Consider the following 18,999-nt stretch of genomic DNA (forward strand, 5'->3'; position numbering starts at 1 on the left):
CTTACTGTATACCAAGAACTCTACTAATGTCTCATCCTTACAACAAACTGGGAGATAGGTGGTATTTTAATCCTTCCTTACACATCAAGGAAAATCTCTCTCCATCTGCAGTTGAGTAGGGATGTGCCACAGTTTGGTCTGCCTCCAGAATCTGTTCCCACACTTGCAGAAATCATTTGGCCTAATCTCATAGCACAAGTAGGAAAACAGGGCATAGACGACATAAGTGAACTGGTCCTCACAGGGGCCACTTGGGTTGGGAGCTCTGTCTCTCTGCATCTCAGAAAAAGGTGCTGAGGGCCAGTTGGGGATTTTGAAGGACTCCTTGGTAGAATTTCTCAATTATTTTTCCCCTTCTTAATTGCACCTGGCTTCTGCACACACTCACACACTGCATCTAAGATAGATTTGTCATTTTGGTCCAGGAAAGCTACAGAGCAAAATCCTTGCCTTGACTATGAGGCTGCTGGATCCCCAGCAGGTCATGCACATTTGCTCCTCTCCCCCTCTCTGCAGAGCCTGCTGCAGGCTCCCATCCTTGTGCTCACAGAGCTCAAGGCCGAGGTCCACTGTCCTCACTTCCCTCCATGTTCTTCCATCGGCACTGCTGTGTCAGCTTTTCAAGCCCATTTGGAATTGAGCAAGATTCAGGCTCTGCTGAGTCATTGTGAGGAGCATTCTCCTACACTAAACTTTCCATCCACTTACCCACAATGTGAATTGCTAAGCAAGGCATTATGGGTAACGGCAGTGCTCTGGGATCAACCTACCTAGGCTGAGATCCCAGCTCTAACCATTTAGTAGCTGAGACTGTAGATGAGTTACTTCAACTACCCTAGTTCTTCGAAATGTTAAAAACCAGGAACAGACATTTATTGAGCCTTTTTGTGTTGGAGCTACTATGTTAACCTGTAGATTTTTAAAAAGATGTATCTATTTGGAAGGAGGGAGGGAGGGAGGGAGGGAGGGGGAGATAAAGAGAGAGAGAGAGATCTTTCATTGACTGGTTCACTTCCCAAATGGCCACAATGACTGGGGCTGGACCAGGCTGAAGCAGAAGCCTGGACCTTCATCCAGGCTTCCCACATGAGTGGCAGGGGTCCAGGAACTTGGGTCATTCTCTGCTGTTTCCCAGGTACATTATCAGGGAGCTGGGTTGCAAGAGGAGCAGCAAGGACTCAAATTGGCTTTCTGATATGGGATGCCAACGTTGCAAGCGGCTTAACCCACTGTGCCACAGTGCTGGTCCTGAGATTTATTATTGCATTTAATGCTCATCACAACTGTGGAAGACAAGTGATACTCTCTTCTTACTGAGAAGTACACACTCGATGCTTAATAAATGGTAGAGTTATTGTTGTATTATCTCTAAGTTCCTGTTTGCTACTAATGTGTAAGATCCTATGAAATCCCTGATTTGTTCATAGAGTTATTGTCAAAGAAATCAAAAGACAGCTTCAAATACTTAGAAGAAAAAGTCTCCATAATGGAGAAATTATTCACTGGGATGCTAACCTAAGTCAACATGGACAGAAAGCGAGAAAACATACCATGAAATAATAAATTAGAATGGAAAACTTTCAATAGTAAAAATGGGGTTAGTCTAGTAGCACAGTCAGCACCTTGGAAAGCATCTATACAAGCCCTCCTGTTTTATAGACAAGGACACAAAGATCTGGGCTTGGAGAAGTGCAGGGAAGAGGTCAGATTTTATTTTACTTGCCTTAAAATGCTTATATCAGAATCTTTTTTCCATTGACTTTAATACTCTGAAACATAAATTATCTATACAATGTTCAAGAATGAGACTCTGAGAAGGGGAAGGCAAGTTTCACATCAACTTGCCTTGAACATCTTTGTTCTGTGTCTGTACTCTAGTTCTCCAACACAGAAACCACACCTCATTACTTTATAATAAACCTGAGTATCAGATGAGAAATTCCCAACTCTTGCTGTTCTTTAGCTTCAAAATGTCTTTAATATTCTGGGCCTCTTGCTTTCCCATATGAATTTCAAGGTTTGATTGTCAAAAATCAAAGAGAAAAATTGAGATTTAGAGTGGAATCCCATTAAATTTTACATCAATTTGAAGAGGATTACATCTTTTTGATGTTGAGTCTTTTCCAAACATGAATATAGGATATTTCAATTAAGCTTAAAATTTCTCTTTGAAGAACTTAAAATATTTTTTTAGAATTATTTCTGGGTGCTTTTAGTTTCTATTGCTATTATGAATGATGCACACACACAAACACATATGCACATACATATGTGTATTTTAATTATATTTCAAGTTAACACTGGGAATGCCAATGATTTAATAAAAACAATTCAGTAATCTATCTGAATTCTTATTTGATCTATTAGTTTGTAGGTTCTCTTTATCACGAACCATTACATCTATAAATAAAGACAATTTTGTGCTGTCCTTGAAAATTTTCTGTTTCATTTTCTTAGTGTTGGTTAGGACCTCCAGTACATATTAGACATATTGTTGCTAAAAGATATTCCTATCCTTTTAAGACTTAAATGGAAAAACTCCTAAAATTTCATCCATTAAGTCTGATGTTTGCTGCAGAGTTTTAGATACCCTTTAATATTAAATAAATTTTCTTCTATTAGAGTTTTTCTTCAAAATCATACTTGAGAGAGTTTTCTTCAAAATCATACTTGAGAGCTGAATTATAAGAAAATCTTTTATGTTTGGTATGATTTTTCTCTTAATCTATTAATACAGTATGTTAATTAGTAATTTTTTAGACTTTTTAAAAGATTATTTATTTGCAAGGCACAGTTAGAGAGAGACAGATAGACAGACAGACGGAGAGATCTTCCATCTGCTGGTTCATTGCCCAAATGGCTGCCAATGGCTGGCACTGAGCTGATCCAAAGCCAGAAGCTAGGAGCTAGGAATTTCTTCCTGGTCTTCCACATGGGAGCAGGGGCCCAAGCACTTGGGCCATCTTCCACTGCTCTCCCAAGTGCATTAGTAGGTAGCTGGATTGGAAATGGAGCAACAGGGACTCGAAATGGCACCCATACGGGATGCTGGCACCTCAGGCGGAGGTAAAATCTACTGCAGCACAGCGCCAGCCCCTCTTGCCAGATCCTGACATGAGATTATAGTACCCAAAAATGAGTTCTATTTCTTTGTTTCTCTTGATTTTGTTCTGTGAAATACTGATTTCCATAAGTCTACAAGTTTAGTAAACCTTGCCTGTAAAAACATTTGTGCCTGTCACTTTTTGAAGGAAGAGACTTTCTCATTTGCTGTGTTATTTGGTCTTATTTCTGCTATCCTATATTTTGTGTTTTTTACTTTCTGCCTCCATTTTCTATGCTTCTTCAATCATCTTAACTCTTACCATCTCAAGTTTTCATATTCTTCCATTTTTTCTCCTCTATAAATTATGATTCTATCCTTTTTTAAAAGATTTAAATATTTTATTTGAAAGCCAGAGTTACAGAGAGGCAGAGAGAGAGAGAGAAAGAGAGAGAGAGAGAGAAAGAAAGGGGGGTGGAGTCTTCCATCCACTGGTTCACTCCCCAGAAGGCCACAATAGCTGGAGCTGCACCAGTTCAAAGCCGGGAGCTTCCTCTGGGTCTTCCCACATAGGTACAGGGGCACAAGGACTTGGGCCATCTTCTACTGCTTTCACAGGCCATAGCAGAGAGCTGGATGGGAAGTGGGGCAGCCAGGACTCGAACTGGCACCCATAAGAGATGCCAGCACTGCAGGTGGTAGCTTTAATTGCTATGCCACAACGGCAGCCCCATATAATGCTATCCTTTCAGTAATGATCTCTTTAATTAATATTTGTACACCTATTTTAAATGTTTAATAAAACTATGAAGTTTTCCTGCAAAACTTAGAGTTATTCAGTATTCCTAAATAAGACAAAGACCTTTGTTGTTGTTGCTGTTTTTTGAGAAAGAGCCAATACAGTGGCTAATGGTTACTAGAAGGAAGCAACTTGGTGGCACATTTTGATTAAGTTAGAGCAGGGGCTCAGGGAGGCTTGTAACGGGCTCCATAGAGAGGCACTGCTGGGTTCTCATCCTTGTGCAGCCAGAACCAGATGTCAGTACTGTGGACTTCTTCACAGGTGCAGCCCGCTGGTCACTTGTTGATGCCAGAGGAGACTAAATTAGGGTCTTCTTGGCGCCGCAAGCTGGCTTAGTGGGTATTGCAGGGGTCCAGTTCCTCCTGTGCAGCTCTCAGGACCTCCCTGCACCTCATCAGTCAGACCACCACCTCCAGGAGCCATGGAGTGCACTGCAGCTGCCCCACTGGGACCCGCAGGGTCAGTGCCCCAGTTCTGGGAAACAACCTTGATGCTCACACCCATGACAAACAGCCCTTAGCAGCCGAGGATGGCCCAAGTGCTTGGGACCCTGCACCCGCGTGGGAGACCCAGCAGAAGTTCCAGGCTTTGGCTTGGCCCAGCCTTGGCTGTTGTGGCCATTTGGGGAGTGAACCAGCAGATCAAAGATTGTGCTCTCTCTCTCTCTCTCTCTCTCTCTCTCTCTGTCTTTCCTCTCTTTCTGTAACTCTCCATCTCAAATAACTAAATAAATTTTAAAAAAAGAGGAAAAGACAGTTGGGTGTCCATGCATCCTCTAGGCTCTTGGTAAGGCTGTGACTTCTTTGGCCAGTAGAGTATGAAGGAAGTTGCACTGTGGCTCAGAATGGATCGCAAGAGCAAGGTGGATTCACATCTGGGGCAGTTGCATGTAGAGTTCCAGGGCCACCATGTGATCCTGACCCTCGGAATTCATAAACGAAAAGCAATGGTTGTTTGAGGCCCGGAAGCTTTGGGTGACTTGTTTTGTAGCAACAATAACTAGGACATTTTGTTTCTTGTGTTCCAGGCCGTAGCTATGGCTTCATTTTTCTTCTTGTTGAAATGCACCCTTTTATAGTTTTTCGGTTGGTTATTCGGTATTTTTTAAGTGAATATCTGTGGGTGCCAAATTCTCTTAGTCTCTTAGTCTTCGTATAACTGAATATGTCTTTATTTTGCTCTCCCCCACTAATAATAGTTGATGGATCTTTGTTCCCAACACTTAAAAGATATTATTCCATTGTCTTTTGGCATGAGTTACTACTCATGACAGTCTAATTATTGTTCTTTTCTCTTGTGGCCTTAATTTTTTTATCTTAATACATTGATATTGTTTAAAAAAAATCAGTGTGTGGATTAAATAAATTTGCGTAGCCCTTTTGTGCCATGCAGCTGAGATGAGGCTGTTTGCTCTAATGATGATAATCAAAAAAGCACGGGCTCTGTGGTCAGGCAGATTTGATTTTGAAACCAGAGCTCACCTCTGCTGGAAGGTACCTATTATTATCTGCCTTGCAGAATTAATGTGAGAATTAGAGATAGTAGGTGCTCCCTAAATATTTGTTACAATAATGATCATTATCGTGTCTTTGCTTCTCAGTCTTAAGCAAGTCCTCGAGTTCTGCCTGAGCTTCCTCATCTGCCATGTTGAGGGCCATCGTGCCGACCTCACAGGGGTGTGTGAGAAGTAAATGACAGTGCTTAGTGGTGTCGAAAGTGCATGAGGTCCTCAATAAGTGTTGTTTGTTATCATTAGCTGAAGAAAGGTAGCAAGGCGGTGGCAGTGTAGCCTAGCAGACGAACGCCTGCAGAAGCACAGAAACAGTGCCAGGCTGGACACAGTCTGAGCCTCCCTAAGAGTACACAGGCAAGCTCCCTCTCCTCCCTCTCCTGATTACAGGGAAAGCAATTTCTGCCCCTAGGGCTGGTGAGAGCTCAAGTAACACTGCAGACATCAAGGTCCCGCAGCTTAGCAGGTTCTGTGTGAAGGAGAGCCAGGTCAGGACATCTGCACATAGAGAAGCAGTTTGGAAGTCTCCGTCATGGCCACTTGGTCTGGGAGTCGCTTTCTGACAGGGGCCCACGTGGCCTCTCTGGCCTCCCAGGCCCTGCATGAGTGAATGAGCTTTGATGCCAGGCCAGAAAACAAGCAAGCCAAAAAGTGAACCTGAGAGTGATGTGCAACCCTGCCCTCGGCCCCAAGATTACACCCGGGCTGCTTTGCAAACTGTTGCATACTCAAGTACTTCCAGGGACTCTTGTTGTGGTCTGGATGTTCCAAACAGTGAAACAGGCAGGCTTTTGGTGAAGACCCAGGATGAAGTGGTAAAGGTGCCAGTGCTCACTGGGGAGCCAGGGCTGAAATCAGATGGATCAGCTGAAAATAGAGCGAGTGTGCATGCATGCTCGTGCGTGTGTGTGTACGTGCATGTGTGTGTGTGTGTGTGTAAGAGAGAGTGAGAGTGAGAGAGTAAGAGAGAGAGAGAGAGTAGAAACTTTTAAGTTGCTGAGCTCTTCTAGGACCTAAAGTTCATTGCCTGCTAGCCTACCTTTGCTGACTGATTCTACTAGAAACTGCTGCTTGCAGCAAAGAAAGAAAGTTCTTGGCTTCTTTAGTGCACAGCATAGGCCCTTTCAGTGAAAAGGAATTAGGGAGAAAAGAGTGAAAAGGAATTAAGGAGAAGAAAGGAGTCAGCTACCTTTGAAAGGGGCTGTTCTGGAAAGAGGTGATAGAGTCCCCCGCGGGATCATTGTGATATTGCACACGATCATTGTACTGGTCAGCCTGCTACGCTGACACACAAACCCTGCACCCATTCATGGTGACAAGGACCGTGTGGGAGTTATCAGATAGATAGAGCTGGCCCCTGCGGCTAGAGGAGGGGACCAGGGAACACAGGGCTCTTTTTCCTAATTAGTTGTTTTCATACAGGGAACACATGACCCAAACACAACCACCAACTGGGTCTTTGACATATACAGGCAGAAAGGGGGAGCCGGGCTTTTGTCTGTCACCCCAAGCTGCAAAATTCAACAATGAATCAGATGAGCTGGACCATGTCAGATGGTCTGCTAAATGGACTTGGAGACAGGTATTATTTCACACACTGAGGACTGGAAAATACTGTAAAAGTGAAATTGGGTTAGTATCGCTTTATTTCCTAAATGATTTGTGAATTTTTTTTTTTTTTGCCATTTGCCTGAGTTTCCAATATATCCTAAAGTTCTATGGGTTCGAAAAGCAATAAATATGTTTAAGAAACCATAGTCCTTAGTAATAAATTCAACCCATTCATAAATCCTTATTGTTCTATTGTCCAAACTTTCTTTTTTACGTTGATTGTTAACTCAGTAAAAACAAATGGATTTCAGACCACTGCAGAGGGAATTATTTTCCCTATCTAATGAACAGTACTTAATGGTAAACTTGGTTTAAAAATCAGCAAATTAAGGAATAAGGGATAAAGTAAGAGGAGGATGCTCACTTAGTGAGCATGCTTGTGTGTGATGTCCTTGCCTCTTTGATTCTGGAGCAATGAAAAAAAAAATCCAAATTTTGTTCAACAGTTCCTGTAAGTGAAAGCAGTTATGTACAAATGAGCTTTCCAGAGCTAGAGGTAACACATGTTAACACTAACGATGCTGAACTGGAAGCCATCAACATGCCACGCCTGATGGCACTGCCCAGGTAGCAGTCGGCGGAACATTTCCACCTACAGCTGGGAGAGGATTTCCATCTGTAGCCATGGTGCAGGCAGGTTCAGGGAACTTGCCAGTGCTCAGATTAAAGGACTCCACACAAAAAGCTTCTCCAAGTGCGTAAACACACTCTTTCAAGGCCAGAGCTATGAAGAAAAAATAGTGCCTTTTTGTGTTTCACCACATAGTCACTTCATTGTATTGCACAACTAGAAAATGGTGATGGGACCTTTATAAAAAGCTAGATGGAAAAGTGTCAAATTAAACCCGGAGCAAAACACAGAGCTGATTGGCTTAACTGGAGATCCTGAGAAACGAAACCACATCTCTGCTTGCAAAGTCAAATTCTCCCGAGAACTAAAGCAATTCCCCTGAACCTTTACCAACAATTCTTTGGAAAAGCCTAGAAAACTGAGGTCAATGTGTTTCGGGACTTCAAATGTCCAGATATGCCTTAAAGTCCCACCTTACTTTGCTAATAAAGTCTTGGACTCAATGCCCTCAGTCCTTCCCACAAAAGATAGAAAGCGGTACCCTGCAATGGAGCACAGCACTCGCACCGAGTCAGTGCTTGGATTTCTGGCTATAGAGCCCACTATCAGCTTTTAAGCCCTGTCGTCCTAGGATTCAGCAGATGAGGACTTGGTGTGTGGTTATCTCCTGCAGGTGATGAAAATGTCAGCGGTCAGTAACATAAAAAGGGAAATGGATGCAAAAGCCCTGTTCTAAGAATTAGACTAGAGTACCTTTATAAAGAAATGTCAATCAAAAAGTCAAATGTCAATCATTTGAAAATGAAAAAAAAAGTCAATAAAAAAAAAAAAAGGAGCACTAATCAAGCCACTTGCAAAGAAAATGTTCAAACACAGAGGTGTCTTCATGTGCTCCATCTCGGGAGGTCTACAGCCATGGAATTCTACACATTTGTCCCGTGGAAGCAGCAGCCACTTGGGGCATTTCACAACTGGGGAACCTGCTATTGATTCCGCTTTAAAGTCATATCACCCTCTGGAGGCAAACCTCTCCTTTTCAGAGCAGATTCGTCACCTTGGCATGCTAGGGCACCTTCCTCCCTCAAAGTCCTAACATATAAGAACAGATGCATTTCAGGGTGACGACCTGGTGGCCTCCGAAGCACAAGCAGGACGGTGGCTGACCCCACAGAGCTGCATTCAGTGCCCGAAGCCCGGGGAACAGAGGTTTGGATGTGGGGAGGGCTGGCTGGCCTTACCGAAGCTCGGAGCACTGTGCAAGGTCATATCCCGGATCACCCTTGTGCCAAAACACGACCACATTAAGAGGAACTGCTGAGCCACCTTCTTCAGAGACCCTTGTCTCTTGGCAGCCACCTACAAGAAAGTAAACAGCTTTAATAGTGGCTGACATGGCCTTTTATGTTACTCTTTGAAAAATAACAGGAACTTTGGAGTCTCCAAGTTCAGTATTATGGAGCAACACTATTGGACATTTTTGTTTTGGACAGCAAAATCATGCTTAAAAATGAAATCTTATGCTAAGACTCAATGGACACAACAGATAAAAGAGCCAGTGACCTGGGTGAATCAGGACGCCCAGAGTTGTGCCTTCTGTCACCTCTACCTTCTGGGCATGGGGGCGGGCCTCCCCTCCGTTCCCCAAGTACACCATGTCTGCCGGGGAACAGTCAGCTCGCAGCAGGCTCTGTATTAGCCAGGTGTTCACGGAGGTGAGCGCTGGGCTGCAGGACCCAAGGCTGCCCCTTAGCTCCAGCCTACCCACCTTCACAACACACCGGTCCACCATGGTATCCAGCCACTCGATGTAGGACTCGATGGGAGACTGCTCCTCCAAGAGGTGGTCAAACTCCTGGTACACTGTGGAGCCAAGGAGAACCCCGACACATCACTGCACTTGTGTTTACGGAGAGAGATAGGTCTTAAAGGAAAACGGCTTTGAATACAATCACATAAATACAACGTCTCAGCAGGGACACTCAGGGATTTATAAAATATATGGCCCCGTTTCCCTTTCCAGGCTGCTCTGCACGCATGTGAACAGGGTAAACTCTGGCCACCCCACGTTCCCCGACAGGGCTGCCCTTCCCGGCCTCAGTCCTTTTCACAGGCAGCTCGTGTGCTGCCCGGGCTGCTTGGTCCTTCATGGGCCAGCCGAAATGCCCCTTGTATGAAAGGCTTGTAACTTCCCATGTGCCCCTTGCCAGCAGAAACTGATCACTGCTCTTGAATGCTGTTCTAGCCTTTACATTCTGCATTCTGCCTTTGTCGCGTCACTAAGGACCCCGTGTCGTGGTTGGGTGTGTACGTGTCTCCCTGCTGGTTCCTTGGTATCTTTATTATCTAGACATTATCTGCGATACAGCTGTTACCCAATAACTTACCCAGCGAGCTCCTGCTTGAATGAACAGGCGGACGCAATGCTGCTGTGTTGCTCTCAGCCCCGTGGGAGAGCACATTTGGGAATTCAAAGGTTTCTGGACCCCAGCTCTGCTGGGCATTTAGCTGCCCGGCCTCTCCGGGTTCCATGTGCAGCTGGTGTTCAATAAACATTTGTGGAGCAAATGAAACAATCTCTCTGTTCCTCAATCTCTACGCTAGTCCAGGGGCAAGGATTGTGGCACTTGCAAACCTGTCTTCAGCCTCCAGTTAGATAACTGAAGGTGGACACACTCTGTAATCCAAGAAACACTGCAGAAAATAGACGCGTGGCAGTGGTGGTCTCCAGGTGGAGATATCTCTTCCTTTTTTTTTTTTTTTTTTTTTTTTACTGTTTTTATTTGTAGGTCAGGCCATAGTTCAAGGACTACACATTTTCCTTGTTTTCATTTGTCTGAGCAGTTTTGTTCTCCCATTCTAGAAGACTGGCCAGTTTGCTGTTTTACTTGGTGGGTGTGTGTTACATCAGGTTACCTTCTGAGACCAGAAGGTCCTAACACTTTGCGATGAGAACAAACTTCAGAAGTCCAGTTAGTTGGGGTGGACATTTAGCCTAGAAGTTAAGCCATCTATTGTGACACACACATCCCATGCCCAGGTTCAAACCCCAGCTCCACTCCTGATTCCAGCTTCCAGCTGATGCAGACCCTGGGAAGAGTCCCTGCCACCCACGTAGGAGACCTGGATTGGGTTCCTGGTTCCTGGCAATAGCTTGGCCCAGGCTGTTGTAGGCATTTGAGAATTGAAATGTCTGTGTCTGTCTTTCTCTCTCCACCTCTCAAGTAAATAAATACAATTTTAAAAGACTTGAAACAATCTTTTTGTAAAGTCTATTTGGTTGGTCTCTTTTTATAGATGACCTATGTCTTAGATTGAATGACCCGCTTAAAGTCAGAAGGTAAGTAAGTGACAGGGCAGGGACTGGAACCCAGGTCTTTGGATTTCTCCTTGGCATTCTTCTACTCTTCACAACACTGCATCTGAGTGGCTGTGCTTCCGTGAACAATGATGATAGTGATGGTGTAATAAGAATGCTAACAGCTAACATTGTTGTGCCCTTACCACGCGTGGGTCTTCTCCCAGATGTTTTACCTGGATACACTTGATTAGCTTTAACACAAGCCCAAGAACATGGATACCATGAGGAAGGGACTGTGTTGCGTTCACTGTTTTGTCCCAGCATCTACAACAGTGCCCAGTATGAAGCAGGTGCTCAAATATCTGTTAAATGAATGAATGAGCAATCCAAGGGGGTAGCCACTATTATTATCCCCCATTTTACAAATGAGGAAACTGAGGCACTCAAAGGTGATTAACTTTCCAAAGATTTCATAGCTAGTGTACAGTAGAGTCAAGTTCAAAAACAGCCTGACTCAAGTACTTGCTTGCTAAGCACTTCATTATACTAGCCCTATACTGTGTGTTGTTTTTTTTTTTTAAGATTTATTTCTTTGAAAGCCAGAATCAGAGAGAGAGAGAGGGAGAGGGAGAGGGGGAGGGGGAGGGGGAGAGGAAAAGGGAGGGAGGGAGAAAAACCGAAAGAGAAAGAAATCTTTCATTCACTGGTTTACTCCCCAAATAGCTGCAATAGTCAATGCTGGCCAGACTGAAGCCAGGAGCCAGGAGCTGGATCCAGGTCTCCCATTTGGGTGCAGGAGCCCAAGGACTTGGGCAATCCTCTGTTGTTTTTCCAGGCACATTAGCAGGGAGCTGGATCAGAGGTAGAACACCCAGGACTCGAATTGGTACCTTTAAAAAGATTTATTTATTTTAAAGGTGGAGTTACAGAGAGACGGGGGGGGGGGGGGGGGGAGATTGATCTTCCCTTTGCTGGTTCACTCTACAAATGAATTGCAACAGTCAGGGCTGGGCCAGACTGAAGCCAAGGAGCCAGGAATTTCTTCTGGATCTTCATGTGGCTGCAGGGCTCCAACACTTGGGCCATCCTTGGCTGCTTTCCCTGGTGCCTTAGTATGGAGCTAGATCAGAAGTGAAGAGCCAGGATGGGAAGTGGCACCCATATGGGATGCCAGCATCACAGGAGACAGCTTCAGCCACTCTACCACAATGCCTCCTGCCCCCTACACTATGTTCTAAGCACGTAACACACATGATCTCATTTAATCCCTCTACATCATTCACATTTTACAGAAATGGAAACCAAGATCACAGTGACTGGAGCATCATCGTGTACTTTTTAAACTCAAGGTAAGTCAAGTCTTCCTAGCAAGGATCTACATCATGGATGCAGTGGTTAACCCCTACCGCAAGAATCTGCAGATTTGTTAACTGGTTGTGAAGAAAAGAAAGTGTAATACCAAGTTGCCCCAGCCCCACTCAGTGTGACTTGTGGCCAGCTCACTGTGTGTTCAGGGACTTCCTAGCTGTCCACTTGGGAAGTGCAAGGGTGGCACCCACATGCCAGGCCATCTACCTTCCAGCTTGGTATCTTTCTTCAATACCCCGTTCCTGTGACTGCGTCACAAAGCATTGTTCTCTCTGGTAGGATGCGACACATCTGTAAGTTACTTGCTCAGCTTCGGATTTGCCATTAACTCTACCCTCCATGTGGGAAGGGCAGTGTCCACCTTACTGCTCTGCACCCAGCAGCTAGCAGAGTCTGACCACAGACAGGCATTCAGTAAGGACCAGCTGGGTCCTTTCCTTCCCCAGAGGAAGACTATATTGACAGCTCGCAAGGGCACCATTCTCTCCCAAATGTAAGGAAACTTAAAGAGAAGGCCCTTGAAGGTTGTCTCCTGGGGAGAGAAGCAGCAGTAACTGCACTTGGAGCATAAGCTCAGAGCCTGCTGCCTCCAGCTGCCCACGGCTGATTGTATTTTTCCCTACAAGTCTCGTTCACATTTTCTTTCCCCTTCAAAGGCACAGAGGGGAGAAGAGAATGGAGTCTAAAGCTGCTACTATGAGGAGCCGGCACTGTAGCACAGTGGGTTAAAGCCACGGCCTATAGCACCGGCAAACCATACGGGCATGGGTTTGAGCCCTGGCTGCTCCACTTCTGATCCAACTCCTTGCTAATGTGCCTGGGAAAGCATAGAAAGATGGCCCAAGTATTTGGGTCCCTGAATCCATGTGGGAGACTCAGAAGAAGCTCTTGGCTCTGTCCTGGCCCAGCCCTAGCCATTGTGGCCATTTGGGGATTGAACCAGCAGATGGAAGAGTTCTTTCTCCCTATAACTCCACCTTTCAAATAAATAAATAAATCTTTAAAAAGAAAAAAAAAAAGCTGCTATGAGTGGTTAGCAAAACTAGGAACCAGGGTCACTCATCTCCTTGGGCCTCCACGGTTGCTACTGGACATGTGCTGTGTGCCTGGCCCATTGGGAGGCTATGGGGACATGGCGATCAGAGAGCCCTAGTGCTGTCAGGGTGCTCAGAGCCATGCTTTCTGCTGACCTTCCAGCTGGGTGCAGGGAAAAGCAGAACCGGAAGCTTCTCTGCAGCTCCCTGATCCGTGTCACGGCTGGGATCCTGGGATCGCACCTACTCAGGAGGTGAGAGTGGGTGCAACAGCGTGCTCTCAGCACCAACCTTCCCGAGACCTCGTGGAGCAGTGCTGAGTCATCCTTTTTGCCCTCCTGTCCCCCTTTTTCCTCTGAGTCCCAGGAAGGAAGGCTGACCCACGTGTAAAGAGGTAGCCTGGGCTCCCCAGGCCATGGGCATGTGCCGGGCAGCTGGCTAGGATGGGTGGCGGAGGAGGTTTGCTAACATGGCAGTGTTCTCTGGCCCTCTCGTCCTGCCTTAGCACTAGGAGAAAACAACCTGGCACCCACACCAGGGTGGTGTTTGGAACAGTTTGCCTACAGTTGCACATTGAAGTCCTTGTCCACAGGGACGTGAACTTCCACCCCAGAAATAAAACACCATCCTCCCCCTTCTCGGACGTGGAGTGTGATGGAAAGGTTCACCTGTCAACAGGTGGGCTGACCCATGGGGCCCTCTGCTGAAAAACATGCAGTGGCTCCAGCTGACTCCAGGCTGCCGTATGGGAAGAGAGGTAGTGAGCTTTGTTCTCACTTTCCATGCCACTTCCATGGAACTACGCCTGGCATTCGGGTCACATGCAGGGTCCTTGGCACCACATTGTGTGCTGCCCCATTGCGCAAGAACACTTTTTCCCCAGCGGTGTTGACATATGTCCTCTTAAATCAATCAGCCTTCCCATCTGGGCCAACCCATTTACCAGGAACGAGAAGGAGGGGACCCCAGGGAGAAGGACATGATGTTCCGGACACGGCACTGAGTATTTACCAAGATACTTTTTCTACCTCTCTTTTAAAAAACAGAAACTGAAAGACAAACACTCTCGGTGTGACATCTTACACTGGATGATGAGTTTCCGGTGTTCGTCGCGAGAGTCTTCCATGGTGTAAAGGGTTTGCTTGGTGATGCTGTTCAGGTCCACGTTCCTCCAGTCTTCCAGCATTTGGAACGTGATGTCTGCACTGTGGATCACTGTTCGGGATGCCTATGATCCAATCCAAGCAACTCATTAGCCTGAGAGCTGTTAGGTTAAAACCCCTTCATTTTAGTCCCTTCTGTGTCTCATGGGATCTGCTTATGGTATTTTGCAAACTACTTTGTAATTCGGGAAAATCCACAGGCAAGAAAGCGGCAACTGACTCCCTGACTCCGAAGATCCAGACATCTCTTCCTATCTCTCCTGCTCTACAGGAAACCATCGGGGTGGCCTAGGCCAGTCCAGACACTGCTGTTCGCAGCCCCTGTGGTCTTGACCCCGTGAACAATAGGACGAAGCCCAGAGATCCGTGAACTCTCTGATGAAAGCTTGCAGATGAAGCTCTGCGCTTCAGAACCTTTGCATCCCGAGTGCCGGGGGGGAGCCGGGGGCCTAGGTTTCAGAATGGTCTTTGGCCCCAGAAACTTCAAAATGCGTGCTTGTCATATGAATGCGTTCTGAAGCAGCTGAGGCTCTGGTGTTCTCCTTTTAAGTAACTTGGGTGATTAAAGTAAATAGGAATAACTAAGAAGGAGGAAGAGGGAAACTATACCACAAGTCTCTCTCTGTGTGTGTATAGCCTTTAAAGCTGTGGCTTCCCAGCAAACCCTCATTAGTGAGCTGAAATTTATAAGTTGGGATACTTGGAACAACATCACCAAGTTGGAACAATCATGACAGAAGAAAAACATATCAGGGTCATTTCCTTCACTTGCATGTTTTCAAAATGTCTTTTAATTAAAATTTTAAAAGGATATGAAATTCACAAGGACCTTGAAAGTCTCCTAATGCTTGTGAATTTCCAGGCAAAGGTAAAAAGATAAATACTGAAGATCCCTTGGTACACCCCGGACTGTCCAAGCACAGGTCAAATGCTATTTAAAGAACTGTAGAACTCCTCAAAGGTCACGGAGGCCTGGGGTCATTCTGTAATAACATAATGGAAATAACAGAACGTAAACGGCAGGTGTCTGGATTCAAACAGGCCTAGGTCAGAGCCTGGCTCTGCTGCTCATCACTGACTGATCTGGGGCAGGTGATTCCCGATCTGTGAAACAGAGATGTAATAGTACCTCCCTCCCTTCCCAGGAGGGTCCTGGCTGCTGTTGTGGGACCCTGGAGATGATGTTTGGAAGGCCTAGTGCATGGTACAGAGGCTAAAGGCTCCATCAGGGTGACTACTGGTACTCAGGTTGGTCTTCTCTGCAGTGAGTGTGCTGACACCTCGGGGACTTTGCATATATGTTCCCGCTGATTGACTGGAACGCTCTTTTCCCTCATTGCCCTGGCAACCCTGCTATCATGTATGCTCCAGCCTAAATGCTGTGCACATGGAGAAGACTTTTCTGACCTTTTTATCTAAACAGGACTTGAATGTCCTCCTAGTCCCTACTTCCATTCTATTTCCTTACTAACACTTAAGACTTATAATTTTTTTTGACATTTTTTCTTCTAAGGGCAGGTACCACCGAGCATGGTGTCTGGCATGCAGCAGGTACTCCAAAGGATTTTGTGCACTGAGACTGAGATATGAATGCCAAGTTTCTTGTGTGCTTGGTGCATCTGAAAGAGCCTGGATATGTGCATGCTGGGTCCAAGTATTTGGGATGCCTCTTCGGCTGGATGTTGTTCAGCCTGACTGTGTGTGTTTAGGAAAGCTGCCTGGGCCGCCAGCACTGTGGCAGAGCTGGTTAGGCCTCTACCTGTGGTGCTGGTATCCCACATGGGAGCCTTTGACTCCCGGCTGCTCCACTTCCTATTCAGCTCCCTCCTAGTAGCCTAGGAAAGCAGTGGAAGATAGCCCAAGTGCTTGGGTCCTTGTACCCCGTGGGAGACCTGGAGGAAGCTCCTGGCTCTGGTGTAGTCCAAGCCCAGCCATTGAGGCCATTTGGGGAGTGAACCAGTAACTGGAAGATCTCTCTCTCTCTCTCTCTCTCTTAGCTCTTTCAAAAAAAAAAAAATAATAATAAATCTTAAAAAAAAAAAAGCTCGTTGGGATGTTGTCTCAGCATTATGTGTTGGTTTAGCCCCAGCACTCCACTGGGACTGGCTGGCCTGGATGTGTCCAAGAGCTGTCAAGTGAGGACGGCAAGGTGGCACCTGCTCACTGTTACACACTGTCTGCCTGGGGGAGCTGTGGAGGGGTGTGTTTGTGTGCATGTACTTCTGTTCTTGGGTGTTGATGGTTTTACCTATGTGTGCATTAAAAAGACCAAGTCCTTACTAAACTGTCTCAGCCCCAGAAAGAGGCATCAAAACCCTGAGAGGACCTAAGACCCACTCTGCCAAGGTGGAGAAAGGAACTAGAGGGCCAGGCTGGCTTGCACCTCAGAGATGTGGCAGCCTTTCTTTGTTTTGTCAATATTCATTTTCTTCCCTGAATCCAGCAGGCTCTGCCCATCCCCCACACAGTGCCCTCTGTAGCAGCCTGCATGAATCTAGCGGAGTTCCTTCTGGTCTCCACATCCCCTGCACCCTCTGTTCTAGGAGCAGGACACAACTGTGAGGGGGGTTGGGGTGGAAATTGCCCCAGGGCCTTTCTTCAGGCCACTCTAACAGGACACCCATTCCTCCCACCTTGACTTTGAGTAACCAGCACAAACCAGAGCCAGTAACACCTTCAGGAGCAGTTACGAAGCCAAGCACAAGCAGGTGACATACATGAGTGAATGGGCCAAGTGTAAGACAGAGAGTTGGGGCTGAAGTTGTGGCACAGCAGGTTAAGCTGCAGCCTGGGACTCCAGCATCCTATATGAACACCTGTTCAATTCCTGGCTGTTCTGCTTCCAATCCAGCTCCCTGCTAATGCACCTGGGAAGGCAGCAGAACATGGCCCAAGTGCTTGGGCTCCTGCCACCCATGTGGGAGACCCAAAAGGAGTTCCAGGCCCTTGGCCTTGGTCTGTGCCAACCTCAGCCATTGTGGCCATTTGAGGAGTGAACCAGTAGATGGAAGATCCCTCTCTCACACTGCCTTTAAAATAAATTAGTAAACCTGAGAGAGAGAGAGAGAGAGAGAGAGGAAGAGAGAGCGAGAGAAAGTAAGTTGGCATGACAAGGACAGTGCTTGCTGTACTTGTTAGAGAGAAGCTGGGGGCATCTAGCTGGCTCCTCTCCTGGGGAAACACAGCTCTGGGGCAAGTTGAAGCTCTTGAAATTTCTCTACAGAAAATTTGGATATTTAGCTCTTATCTCCCAGTTTTGACTTTTAGTAACCAAGTGAAAAGTGTTTTTAACAACGCCAATCAAACAATAACATTCGGCCACACATTCGAGGGCTGAATTTGGCCAGCCACCTCTGCTGTGAGGTCAATTTTAATGTCATGTTCATGGCTTGCCTTAGCAGATAACCTTCTCTCAGGTGCAAAATTAATAATAGAAATGTCAAGTAATATGCCACCCAGTTCAAACTACAGAGTAGACAGGGGCATGGAGTAGGATCTCCCACTTATACATTTGAATTTTTATAATAAGGATATGACTCTTCTGAGCTAAAAATAATGCAGATGCAGAGCACTACACAAAAGTGGGCGAATACTTAATATACTGTGTGGCTTTGAACTCTTTTAGATGACACAACAAACAACAAGTCATCTCTTGATCTGATTCCGGTGACTCAGTGGTTGAGAACAGGGGTATGGAGGGTGAGGGGGGCTGGGATTTCACTGGCATTCTTGGTCATCACAGCTGGGGGTGGGTGGTACTGCTGGCATCTGGTGGGGGGAGGCCAGGGATGCTACACAAACAACTCCCTACAACAAAGAATTATCCCGCCCCAAATGTCAATAAGGGGAGGGGACACTTAAGGGAAACATCAAATTGTGGACCTAGACCATATCTGAAAGGTTCACAGACACTTGATGTCAGAAATTATCTTGTGTGTTAGTTGAAACTGTTTATTAACTAATTAAAATTTTTTTATCTGTAGAAATTGAAAAGAATCGAGTGCCCTGTTAAGCAACCGGATAGATTCTGCAGGCTGCTTTTGTGGATCTGCCCCCTGTGTTCACAGTGACTTAGCCATGGTGAAAACCCATTACGGAGGACAGCTACCTGGCAAAGATGATTTAGTGATGTTTGCCGTCTCAGAATTTGGGAAAACCTTCTCGACACTGCAAGAAGAAAAGAGATAGTTTGAAACATCCGCATGCCTATGATGGTACCTGGTATTTTGAGGCAAACTTCAAAAAAGTTCCTTCCTCATTTTGCCTAAACTTGTCGGAATGCCCAACCCCATTTGTGTACCCACTGGCAAAACTCTGCATTTGGTCCTTTGTTCTCCTATTTGGGCTTCCCCAGCCATTTCCTAATGGTGGCGTCTGATGTACAGATTTCAAAGCCACACACACACACACACGCACACACGCACACACACAACACACTCGCAGGTGTGAGAAATCATGGCGTCAATCAACCGTGAGTAAAAGGAATTATTTACTTGTCTTTCATTTTGCTAATTGCAAGCTCAATCACTTCTCCCCACAAATAATTGCAGGAATCAAGTGGCAGCTTTGAAGAAGCCCCTTTAAAAAGTAGTGTGTCTA

At 45.9% G+C, this 18,999-nt stretch overlaps 1 protein-coding gene across 1 annotated transcript in view; it reads right to left on the reverse strand.

The window, feature by feature from the left end:
• Positions 1-18,999, reverse strand: part of RFX4 (regulatory factor X4) — a 75,388-nt gene that overhangs the window by 26,069 nt on the left and 30,320 nt on the right. The window contains exons 6-9 of the mRNA XM_062201985.1: positions 18,509-18,567; positions 14,321-14,465; positions 9,303-9,397; positions 8,776-8,893 (exon numbers count right to left, since the gene is read on the reverse strand). Coding sequence (XP_062057969.1) covers positions 8,776-8,893; positions 9,303-9,397; positions 14,321-14,465; positions 18,509-18,567 — 417 coding nt within the window. The remainder of the gene's footprint in view (positions 1-8,775; positions 8,894-9,302; positions 9,398-14,320; positions 14,466-18,508; positions 18,568-18,999) is intronic.

The sequence above is a fragment of the Lepus europaeus genome, chromosome 10, assembly GCF_033115175.1.
Source record: "Lepus europaeus isolate LE1 chromosome 10, mLepTim1.pri, whole genome shotgun sequence".
NCBI classification, from domain to species: domain Eukaryota; kingdom Metazoa; phylum Chordata; class Mammalia; order Lagomorpha; family Leporidae; genus Lepus; species Lepus europaeus.